Source organism: Pecten maximus, chromosome 5 (genome assembly GCF_902652985.1).
Source record: "Pecten maximus chromosome 5, xPecMax1.1, whole genome shotgun sequence".
Taxonomy (NCBI): domain Eukaryota; kingdom Metazoa; phylum Mollusca; class Bivalvia; order Pectinida; family Pectinidae; genus Pecten; species Pecten maximus.
In genome coordinates, this window is record NC_047019.1 from 19,182,590 (window position 1) to 19,196,063 (window position 13,474).

At 33.5% G+C, this 13,474-nt stretch overlaps 1 protein-coding gene and 1 long non-coding RNA gene across 2 annotated transcripts; one reads left to right on the forward strand and one right to left on the reverse strand.

Moving 5' to 3' along the window:
- Positions 1-3,550, forward strand: LOC117327435. The gene is made up of 3 exons (XR_004532638.1): positions 1-50; positions 2,271-2,304; positions 2,847-3,550. It is a non-coding gene; the product is annotated as an uncharacterized LOC117327435 (long non-coding RNA).
- A 1,752-nt stretch (positions 3,551-5,302) lies between these two features.
- Positions 5,303-12,014, reverse strand: LOC117327436 (sulfotransferase family cytosolic 1B member 1-like). The gene is made up of 5 exons (XM_033884403.1): positions 11,456-12,014; positions 7,655-7,830; positions 7,123-7,232; positions 6,684-6,870; positions 5,303-5,547 (listed from the first exon to the last, which is right to left on the reverse strand). The coding sequence occupies exons 3-5, from the start codon at positions 7,177-7,179 to the stop codon at positions 5,432-5,434; spliced, it is 360 nt and encodes a 119-aa protein (XP_033740294.1). The 5' UTR covers positions 7,180-7,232; positions 7,655-7,830; positions 11,456-12,014; the 3' UTR covers positions 5,303-5,431.
- Positions 12,015-13,474: the final 1,460 nt, after the last annotated feature.

Genomic DNA, 13,474 nt, shown 5'->3' on the forward strand with positions numbered 1-13,474 from the left:
GTTGATCCTTTGATTTGATAACCATGAAAAGCACAGACATCATGAACGAGGTAAGTACGATACGAGTTCATGAGACAATATCACCGCCCTAAAACCTATATAACTAATATCATTTGTAATGTTTGAATCTTGAAATAGCATCTGCAATTTTAGATAGTGCTTTTTAAATTTGAAATTAATGTTTGCTTTTATTTTCCATATTCTATACTTTCTCTAAAGAAGTATTGGACGTAATTTTCGAAACTTCACTTTAGTCCTTAATTTTACCAATTTAGTTTTGAGTCTGATTGGCAAAACAAAATGGGCGACAGCTAGAATTTGTTATAGCTATTACATGAGAAGTGCAGACAGAATATTTCTATTGTTGTGTAGGTTCCACTTCATGTTGTTCAAATTTAATTCCGAGTTTGCTCATGAAAACAAAATTGCTTACAGGAAACTATCTTTGATTTTGAAACTTGATTTATGTGGTCGCTATTTTTCAAAAAACTCTTCTGGGATCTTTCCTATATTTCAAAATGCACTATTACTTTTTGTCAAATTATGGGCAAAGATAAATGAGAGAAGTTCGAAAAATGCGAACCGATAAAGATCTTTAAAGGTGTATGCCAGGATCCCTCTAGGATGTCTTGTTTCTTAGGGTATTATTGTTGGCCAAAACACGTACAAGGGATGATTGGTATATTGTGAACCTCGTATTAAATGAAATACTGAAGGATGTTCTTCTTAAATTCTATTATTCCCTGACTATATAGGGCCGTGTAACAGGGTACTGGTCTCATATAGTTAGATTATATCGACGAGGTAGCATTCTAAAGTAAACAAGACAAGCGGCTTTTTCAAAATGGACAACGAGCAGTGATCCAATAGTTTCATAACAAAAAGGTTAAACACATAAAGATATCCATAATGATATGGTTACAACAATAGGGAAAGATGCACATTGATATGCTACCGTGAAAAGGTGCGTGGCGAAATTTAAGCGCGGCCAGGAAAGCCTTAAGGATGACCCCCGTCCTGGAAGGCCTCTCAAAATTGCAATTCAAGAAATGGTCAATAATGTTAATGATATTGATATGACTGACAGAGGAGTCACAGACAGATATATAGGCAGTAGAGTTGGCATTTCAAAGGAAAGAGTACATTCCATTCTCGCCGAAGATCTTGCACTGAGAAAGCTTTCGGGCCAAGATTTCTGATATTTGATCAGAAGCACACCAGGCGCACATTATTGCGTGCTAATCCTAACCCTTTTGAGGAAGAACCTGCCAACTATCTTCTGAAATTTGTCACTATGAATGAAACATGGGTCCATCATTTTATCCCAGAGGCAAAACAACAATCGAAACAACGGAAGCACGTTGGCACTACCCTGTCAAAGAAGGTAAAGACTGTTCCATCAGCTGGGAAAGTTGTGGCCTCGGTTTTCCTTGATGCAGATGGTATTCTGCTGATCAATTACCTCCAAAAGGAGAAACAATCAATAACACATACTATGCTTCACTTCTGAGGCAGCTACATATTAAGGTGTGTTATTCCATAAGGACAATGCTCCTGTTCACAAGTATGTCATTGCCATGGCTGCCATTCACGATTGAGGCTTTAAATTATTGGGTATCCGCATTATTCACCTGATCACGCTCAAACAGACTTTCATATATTTATCAAGCTCAAAAGATCTTTTTTCATGCACCCATTTTCAGACGCTGATGACGTCATACATGCAGTTGATGACTTTCTGAACAGCCAAGAAGTTCTATAAAAGTGGCACTGAGGCCCTTAAACACTGCTGGCCAAAGTGCATGGATACTGAAGGGAACTAATAAAAATAATACATTATGTCCGGCAAAATTCAAATATTTGAATATGAGGCTCACACCATATCAATCAGCACTCGTATTACATAGCATGGCTAAATAACTCGGCAATGAATTCCTTCACCATGAGGTCCTTTTGTAATCTTTTTAAACTTAAATACACATCCAACTGAATATTTGCTAAAATCAAAATGCTGACAAAAAACGCATATTTTTGCTTGAAGTGGGGATTGTTTATTTCACAGCATTCTTAACATTGATTTAACATGTTGTAATTTTTTTCACCATCGTTTTGAAAACCATAATTAAATCATGACAAACTATAATGAAATACCATCAGAGAAATTATTCATATTGCTACATGAGGAAACGTGCAAATTGCTACAGTGTTAAACACCAATATATAAGAATTGAACGATTGATTAGTTTTTGCAATTTCATATTTTTTTTCAGGCTAAATTAATAAGTAACAAGCAAACTGTCGAACGTAAGTATAGTAACATTAAAATATCATCGTTGTCTCGCATACGAGTGTCACTGCTATCACTTTGAAGGTAAAATACAACATACGAAATAAGTTTTGATAATTCTTATTCATTCTATGCCAGCTGGAATTACTTGCAAGATCTTTTTGGGTGCAATGTTACGTGTATAGTATTCTGGAAACTCAAATCTGTAGAAATCTAGCCAAACACACTAATATTTTGGTCATGAATATATAGTTACATATCTCCCTTCTTCAGCTTAGTAAACTCTGACTGCGTTAACTTTAACGTAAGCGCAGTGGAAAAAAGGCTTAGCGCAGTAATACGTTGGTATAAACGCAATGTGATGCAGACATATTCAATATATAGCGCTATGGCGCTATCAAGAATTTTGTGTATCCCTTTCCGTTCATACCACCGTAAACGCAATAGAAACCCGTTCAATCTCTATATATATGTTTTGATAGTTTTTTGAAACGTATAATTTCTTAAACTGACTACATACATTGGCTTATACATACAAATAATTATCTATTGTTTTCAGAATTGAGAAAAGAAAATGCTGAAATACGACTGAAGCTAAATTGTTGCATTTGCCATATCCGATCCAAAGCAGTACTGTATCTGAGATGCAAGCATTTTGTTCTTTGCGAATCGTGTGATAAAGGAAAAAAGACATGTTTAACTTGCGGAGACAAAATACATGTTTCGTTCACGGTTGAGATATAGATATATTTGAGACTTTTCAAGTGAAAATAATTCTGATCACATCTCCAAACAAAAGTTCTACTTTTCAAATGCAAATCCGATATATGCATATTGGCAAAACATCATTCACACACTTTTTCCTGACATATATACGTGTAATAGTCCAATTTACTCTTATTCTTTAGTCATAATAATGATATAATAAAATAATATGAAATCTAAAACAAACGTGAAAGACATTATTTCTTCTATGTGAAAAGGAAAACAAACAATTGTAACATATCGGAAAATACCTCCTTTGCTTTGGATTATTGTCTAAAAAGAAAACAAGTAATATATATATACGACAAAGGATTTTCTATATATGTATCATTGATATCTAAAACTAACGTTGCATCGATGATACAAGATGTAGACTTGATAAAATCATCGGTGTGGTGTCATTGTATTGTTGCCAACATGTGCTTTCTGTCACACCCTAGGTGGTGACTAAAAATCATGATGCGCATTTACACATCATTTCTAGCGTTGGTCCAACAACGTTGTGCATTTAATGTCAAGCACGTTTTCCGGTATGTCTGAGTTATATCTATGTCTTGCCCGGTTCAACAACCCCTTTCTGATATCTGTCATATTTGATAAGTCATTTACATTTATAAAGAAATAAATTCATACAACTACGCACATACGCATTATTAAGTATAAATTTTCCCTTGGAGACGAAACTGACCATGATATCTGATGTCTCGTCATGTATAGGAGAACTATGGTAGCGGCAATGAATAGAAACGAAACGTGATGATCTCTATGTTTATCTGCCATACTGCTTAAAAACATAAATATTAAGTATTTCCTTTGATTCCACGATTCCATGCTAATATGTATTTCATTTTTCCTGTAAGTATGACTTAACTGAAACCGACAGCTAAAATTAGCATAAATGTTTAGAATGAAGCAGCATTGGGATCGGTCATAATTTGTGACTTTTTATAAGATCGATACTGTACAATATATGTATTGTGTTCAGTTTATAATATTCGAAATGAAAATTGTGTGTTGTCAGTGCTATTGTTCATATCGCAGATGATATGATTCGTATAGGACAATATACAATGACATTAGAATGAATTGTGCGTAATTAGAAAAAAAAATGAGTAAGAGTATCTTTATGATAAATTTACTGGTGATACTGTAGATGTGTACCGATATATCTGGTATGTCATATCATGGAAATTAACCACTGTTTTATGTCCTGGTACAGAAATGTTAATCTTACATAAGGGTTACATAGGAGTTTTCCCCTTTTATACCATTATTACCTGCTTTACTGTCCATAAATAGTACACAAATTGACGACATATGATAATTTGATACAAAATTATGAACATAAACATCACCGACCAGCTCGAACTTTGTGTATGATATTATAAGCTTCAATAAAAAATGATCATATAATAATCATGTTAATAAATTGTTAGATATTTTACGGAATCACTAAAATGTAACCTAATACATAGAAATACTTCCGTCATCACCAAACATAATGCTCATTCTAAGAATGTAAAATACTTTACACGTTGGGCTATGATGCAGTAAAACACGGTCTTATTTAACTTGTTCTTTTTAAGGCGCATCCAAACAGCAAATCCAGTCAAGACAGTGATATTTTACAAGCCATAAATTCAAACTATGGTGGAATTTAGGAGAAATAACTTTTAGTATGTATCATGGCAAACAGTGGGACTTGCTGTTGACATGTAATTTGTTAAGCTGTCTGTCAGTTTTAACAAAACATACGAAAAATGCATATTAAGAATATGCAAGAAATATCACCAGGAATTGAAGGCAAGTTGTAACAAACTACATTGCCATTTTTCATGAGGATTTTATTAAATAAGGTTATTATTTGTTTATTTGAAAAGAATCTAACGATTATGATCCGTGACTGATGTACTGGCGTCTTGTCAAAACTACATGTACATGTAGATATGTTTCGTCGGACAACGCGAAGGCAATTTTCTATCGGATTTTATCATTGGCTGTACAACATGTTCTGTTAATAGACCGATTTGTCGTTCAGTTGATTTATATCAATAATCTTCCACAAGCATTGGATAAATAGGGAAAGAACTATACTCAGCTATTGGAAAGTTGTCAGCAGATAAATATGTTATACATGTTTTCTTGAATATATATAGAATAGGAATAACCAGATTAAGACATTTCATGTGATACAAATGTAACTGTCTGACTATAAAATCCAATTTTAAATTTCTTATTATATGACCTCAGACACTGACGTTTTTCAGGGCCTTTGGCCCTTTGATTTTAGATAAAGGCACATGGATGACACATCAGCCGTTTAAGTATACATGTATGTATAGGTTTACTTCTAAGATTTTAAACGCCGTTATAAATACATCACTCGTAATCACACTCGATGTTGACACCCACATCAGTCATCTTTTCTTTATAGACAGCATCAAACTGTTCATTCTGTGTCACCGTGAACATGTTCTTCCAGTCACCGATGATACCTTAATTGAAATGAAAACATATTCAAAATGTATACAAAATGGCTCAGAGGAAAGGCCACGAATAAAGGGTATGTAGAAATATTTGTTTAGAGGTCACTAGCTCCATAATGAAAAAAAAATCATAAAATCTTAATTCCATACCAGTGTTAATATTTGTTTTAAATAATTTAGCTGTGGCATTTATAGAGTAACGGCAAACAGGACGGGGGCTAAAATTGGCATAATCAATATACTTTGCATAACCAAAAGACATACCACAAAAGTATGATTTTTTTAACAGAATACACACTTTTCATATATTGATTTGGCATATAATAATAAATAATTCAGTTATAGAAATAAGTTATGTCGAACGAGGAAACATCTGTTAGATTCATTATCCGAGATAAAATGTATAAAATCAATATTTCAAAAGATAAATGAATGATATTTACATCAAGTTGAAAGAACCAAGGCTATAAGGAAAAATAAAAGTACGAAAATGGAGATGATAAATAACCAGAACGTACATTTGAGATTAATATATCAATCAATAAAAATGAGGAATACCTTTATTTAAGTTACTGGAAAAGATTAAAAAAAAAATGTATTGCGAGTTTCAAAAAAATGAAGAGTTAAAACGTCCATTTAATCAATTATCTATGATCGGTTTCATTGAGGAAATAAGGAAAATGATATTTAATGAAAACTGATTTCTGGATTCTAAAATATTGCTTTACTTTTTTACTTGTTCTAAAATAGAATCCACAGAACAAAAATATATACATTTAAAATTTACACATATACATGAGAGTGTATAAAATGATAAGTTGAAAATCAGACATTACAACCAAACAAAGGATATATATGTTGTTTCGGGACGCAATCAATTATACATTCAATTTTAAATCAAATCTAATAAATCTATTAGAAGCTGATAATAGCATGAAATATGTTACTTTTGCTTTTGATTGAATTATATATATTGTATATAATAGTCTTTTCTTGTTTTCAGTTGATCATGTTATATATCTTTTTGGCGTAGATGTAGCCTCTTCAAACCTAAAGATATATTGTGCTGGCATCTTGTATATGGCCAAAAATTGTATCTCATTAAGTCAATGATCAACATATTCACAATATTGTTTTAACATTACCTTTCCTGTAAATTGGAAGTCTTCCATTATCACCTTTATGCTTCCATAACTCACGTTCACCGAGAGCTGTTGCATGTTCATTCTTCAAGTGTTCAAATGATACGGCCTCTTCCACCTTCTTCAAAAATGAAACCTCGTGTTCAACTTCCATAAACTCCGCTATTCGCACAATATTCTGATATATGTCCTGAAAAAAGATCTTAGTATCACTATCGTTCTAAAGGAGAAACTCAGCATAACAGACACAAATGACTTATTGTACATAGTATTGGTTGCTTATTGTATTATTGGTATTAAACATGTAAATCAAAATAACGCCACTAAGGCTCTCACTGGTATCCACATATATTTTAATGATTGTTTAAAGTACTGATGATTTAGGCGTGTACAAATGTTTTATATTCATATATCAAAAAACTATTTATGCTGTTGTTTCTACCTTTTTCAAATTCTCATATCGGAGGCGCAATATTTTAAAATCTGGATTCGTCAGCATCGCAGTGTTCCATTCCCTAGTGTGGGTAAACCACGACCCTCCAGATCCTATGACTTAAAAACAACGGTAAGATATGTTAAATTATAAACATTACATACCTTACAAAAATACAAGTTGGTGTTTTTTTTTTAGGATGGAATGAAGTTAACTTACAAATGTAACCGTTGCATATATGCATGATGGTATATTTACGCTTTATGAAAACCTTGTTGATGTTCTCTTACGTTTTTCAAATAAGAAATCCTCATTTTAATTATTATACGGAACACGTTTAGTGTTTAAATGTCTGATATGGTATTTTGGGGTGTACCCATATTGTCTTTTTAAAACAAATAGTAAAATATTCACATTCTTCACTAAAGAAGTGCTGAAGAAATTCATCAAAGCTTCCATCATATTCATTTGTTTTTACCTTACACAAAAACTTGTAGTACGAGCAAGCAACATCTTTTGGGTTCCGCAGAACGTAGATCACCTTCATTTTGCCCTCCGCTGCCGCCTTAGGTATAAATGGATAGGTCATATGTGTATGGAACATCCTAGGAGAGGCCATCTTATTAAATACTCCAATATCCAAATAATCCAGCGTGCCGGAGTATTGAAGGCTCTTGGTTTGTATCATTTTGGCCATGTTGAAAACCCAGTGTGTGCCTATTAAATAGCGGGCTGAAGTTAGCAGCGGATTCGTTATTCGTTATTGGGGATTCGAATAACGAATCCGCTGCCAGCAGCGGATTGGGGATTCAGTCTTTTATGTTTAAATGATGTTTCTTTTTATTGACGTTTTGACGATTGGATTCAAATAACAAATCCGGTTCAGCCGTGGATTAGATATTCAGTTACATATAAGTATTTTTCTTATTATATGGGATTGGGGATATCGAATAACGAACCCGCTGCCAGCAGCGGATTGGGGATTCGAATAACGAATCCGCTGCCAGCAGCAGATTGGGGATTCAGTTTTTTTTATGTTGAAATGATCTTTCTTTATGTTGACATTTTAATGTTTGGATTCAAATAACGAATCCGCTGCAGCAGTGGATTTGGGATTCAGTTACATATACGTATTTTTCTTATTATATGTGATTGGGGATTCGAATAATGAATCCGCTGCCAGCAGCGGATTGGGGATTCGAATAACGAATCCGCTGCCAGCAGCGGATTTGGGATTCAGTTTCTTAAGCCTAATTGCTATTTTTATACCCCCGCCATGAAATGGTGGGGGATGGTGGTATAGAGGAGTGTCTTCAGTAATACCAACTATATTTTATGAATGTGGCTAATTATTTGATATTTAAAAAAAAAATATTAGCAACACGAATGAAATATATTTGGTATTACTGAAGATACTGTTAAATATTCTGTTCATTACATTCCATAGTAAAATATACCGAGGCAGCTCAATCTCTCCCAGAATCCATTGTAGTCCCTTGTCAGTGGCTTACAAATGTACGCAAAATTGTGACGTTATATGGCCTATATTCTATCTTACATTATACATCCTATAATTTCAAATCTTTACTTTCCGCATTGTCGTTTTTAAGCAGTGTTCTGATTGGTCAAATCAGAAAAAGTGATATTTTTCAAAATATCATTTTGATAGAATGAATAATTCTCAATATTTCACAGGTAAAAATCTAATAAATAGTGTTCGCGTGTCCGCCCCGTCCCGTCCCGCTTCAATATTAAACTTTATTAAAACATATCCTGTAATAGCGTTTGTTCTATCTGATTATGGATATTGATGGGAGAAATGATACCATGACAGCACTCATTATAAACAATAAAAAAAAACAACAACAGAATAACGATTCAAGATGGCCGCCAAATAGAGATTTCTGATTGGTCGATACTTAAATATCGTTCGACTTTTATGAAATTTGGTATAATATGCAGTCTGGCTATACAAAGACAATGGCATTATTTATTTTTGTAAAAAAAAAAAAAAAAAAAAAAAAATTCTGGCCCCTTAAAATACAAACATTATCCAAGTATCGATAACTAATTTCATGTGAAGACGGGACCATTTATGTCTTACAGACATTTCTAGTTCTTATAAAATATGATTTGGGGTTTCAGTTACATACATGTTCAATTGATATTTTTCCTTTTGATATATGATTGGAGATTCGAACAACAGCAGAATAGTTTAACAATATTATCCTATTTGTAGCATAAATATAATAACCAAGATTATTTTACTGATATAATTTTAGATTCCGTACACATGTTTGCATTCCAATCAAACCTTCAGCTATATCGAAATGATACTCTGGTCTTTATATATTACAATATATAACATAGAGTGCTGGCGAAGAAACATAGAACTTTGTCTACTTGTAAAGAGACGATAAACCTCCCACAAGAAAGAAACTCTTGGCAGCAGATTTGAACTAGAATTCCATTATTGTTGATTGAATTACCAAGTAATTATATCATTGTAATACCCGCAAATTACCATTTTCGTAATTTATGATAAAATACGTCAATTAAACATCATAAACTGAATCCACAATACGCTATTGGCAACAAATTTGCTATTCGAATCACAAAATAAAAATGTAAAATCGAATCTCCAATCATAGTTTATCAAGCGGATTCGTTATTCGAATCCCCAATCCGCTGCTGGCAGCGGGTTCGTTATTCGATATCCCCAATCGCATATAATAAGAAAAATACTTATATGTAACTGAATCTCTAATCCACGGCTGAAACGGATTTGTTATTTCAATCCAATCGTCAAAACGTCAATAAAAAGAAACATCATTTAAACATAAAAAACCGAATCCCCAATCCGCTGCTGGCAGCGGATTCGTTATTCGAATCCCCAATCCGCTGCTGGCAGCGGGTTCGTTATTCGATATCCCCAATCCCATATAATAAGAAAAATACTTATATGTAACTGAATCTCTAATCCACGGCTGAACCGGATTTGTTATTTGAATCCAATCGTCAAAACGTCAATAAAAAGAAACATCATTTAAACATAAAAAAACTGAATCCCCAAATCCCCAATAACGAATAACGAATCCGCTGCTAACTTCAGCCCGCTCTATTAAATCACCACATGTTAGTATAGAAAAAAGTTCATCATCAGATTAATAAGATTATCAATTATACTTTTTTGAATATTAGGTTCATATTATTTCTCGTTACTTAAGAAATAATTAACGATGATTCGTGTATTGTTGCAGGATATACAACGAGGACGAGGATATTTTGCAATTAAATTAATAACGAAGGCCTGCAGGCCTGAGTTATTAATTAAAATTGCAAAATATCCGAGTCCGAGTTGTATATCCTGCAACAATACACGAGTCAAAGTTGATTATTTCTATTCTACCATGTACTGTATAGTTCTGAGATCGACCTCTTTCTAATAGAAAAAAAGCAAAGAAACCCCGAGAAAACCTTGTAATTTATTTCTGGAGTATTGCATTATTTGTTGATGAAATATACAGGCAATACAGTACTACGATCAAGAGCATCTATCATATGGCATTGATTTTGAAAAAAAAAAGATAAAAAAATAAAAAAAAAAAAGGGGGGTGGGGGTGGGGGTGGGGTTGGGGGGGGGGGGGGGGCCTCCGTAGGATTCGAACTCGCATCGTGATAAAAAATTATTGAAAGACTAACCCATTAGCCCACTCGGCTATAGTAACCTTTTATAAAATGTGTGAATATTAGATATATAAAATTGTAACAGCCGTGACTCACTACCGTGTATTATTGGCACGAGCGTGGGTTATTGGAAAATAATACATGGTTTTAAACCAATCAAAACTGACGTTACATAGCAAACATGGTAGAATTGATATTTTTAAACGTGCGAATAATTATGACTTCGTTCCATCAATTTCAAGTAGTCTCAAAGATATTACAGACAATCAAATAACCAATAATACATGAGGACGCCTGTTTTGATTACTGAAAGGTTATATACACATGGAATTACATTCAAAAATATATTTAATTGAAACCCGGAATGAATATCAATGTTATATTACATGATCACTCTGGATCTCACAAGCCGGAATATCAAAACAACAGAGAATATCTTCATTAAATTATAAAAATAATAGCAAATATATTATATTTTTCAGAATCTGCAAAGCTCGATCTCAGTTATTTTCATTTCAAAAAAAGATAAAATGAAGATCAAGATAAAGATGAAATAGTTTACGATGAACCACAGTACATTTTCATTATTCTGTATATAGTTCTGTTATCCATATTTCTGTAAAGCACCACTTCATATGCATGTTATACCTCATACCATATTTTGCAAATGTGCACAGCAATACATCCTCTGGCCTACTTGGCAGAGAGGATATGTCATCCAAATGATCTCCGACATTACCAGGTGTATCTGGATGGAATGTCCGTCCCCTGTATCTCTTGAATGTAATGGCGTTTCCAGAATAATTCGTCTTGGTAATGCATTCCATTTTAGAAAATCACGTTCGGGTAGGTCTTTTTAAAAAACTTTAGAAAGAAGCAATGAAAGATGGCACTGTTGCTCGATGAATATAAACAAATATAACTTATGTACACATTGTTACGTTTATGGTTATATTTCATGAAGGATAGGGCAATAAAGTATACATGGTATGCTAATTTCAATATATTCCTACGAACTATCTCGTCATATTCTACGTTAATAATATTTCTCCTTCAAATTAAGTAAATATTAGTATTATTTCAGCAACGCCGTACTTCATTTTAAGTCCATTGCATACATGAATGGATGAGATATAAACGTAAGTCGTCTAAAATGATATAATGCAAAAACATGTTTTAAATAATGGTTTGCTAGGTTTACATATGAAGTGTCACAATAATTGAAACAAAATGTCTTACCAATACCTATTCTGACACAAAACACAAAAAGCATCTTCATGACTCCAGCATCGTTTCCGCTTATTGACTCAGATACTAGAAAAAATAACTGATACAGATGGCAGGCAAAGTGGCAACAAAGTGCTTAAATTTAGTTGCACACATAAGCGCTCGATGTGAGATGTTTACTCTGGAAGTTATTCCTTAAAATAATCATTATCATTGCCCCGAATGTGTTATTTGAAAAAGATACATTTCTCTATTTACGACCTACCTGATGAGTATCCTGCTAGCTTTAGGATCAGTCCAAGTTCCTCTCTCTTGATGTCACTAAAGCACTCATGCCGCCGACCACTATCACTCGGTAATATATATAAGTACATTGTATGTATGTAGAAAACCTACACAGTTTCCTGTGAATCCCAGCTTTCGTACTTTTCACAGACAAGTCGATAATCATAAAAAAACGCCAGATGTACATTTATGAGTTATAAATTCAAATATGAACGCACCAAATCACGAATTGATAGCATGTATAATCACATAACTGGCCTGTTCTACAATACCATACGCCAATAGATATCGTAAGATGTGCAATTATATATATATAGCACTATATATGACCATACGAAGAGCATACCGTCCGAGTCAAATCTCTTTTATTCTCAGAAATATGAGTTATGTGATGAACAAAATCTTACATCCGCGACTATGGCATTAGGAATCTAATGCACTCGTAACTTGTTAGTTTCAGGAGCAATTAAAAACCATTAACTACATAATGTTGTGTGGAGTGCCTGGCATCTATATGTGACAGCAGCATTACATGATATGTAATCGATATGATATAGATAATAGTTTTACCACTTAAATGTTCTGTTCTACTATGTAATATAGCAATGTCATAAATATCGCGTACTACGTGTTATAAATACTGTTGTGTGAATGGAATATTCAAACAGACCGTAATTAATTAGACATACTTTAATTGTCCTTCAGAAGGGCGAATGGCGATAACCATCAAATTGTTTTCTCTACGGGAATCCTTCAAAAACTTATAATCCGATATTCTCTATTAAAATGGTGATGGTTAAATTATCACTGACGTCCAAAGGATACTGCTGTGGTCACAGTGGATCTTACTATCAACTTCATATAATTAAATATCAATATGTACACGTTCATTAGGCGTGATATGCTGTAGCTAGGTACCTGACTGTTTTTATGGTTTTACTCAACTAATCATGGGCGCAGCTCGAGTACTGCAAGTTGTCAACATCTTGAGTCCTGATGACCCAGTGGTGTGACAAAAACGTTTTGTTTCAGGGATACCCGGTTAATGATTACAGCGCACATCGATTCTTCAAATATTCCTTTCCTAACACTTACGTCACAAGTGAAATTAGTGTCTGTCCCGCTACGACTAATGTAAAATTTTCAAATGTATTTATTCGTT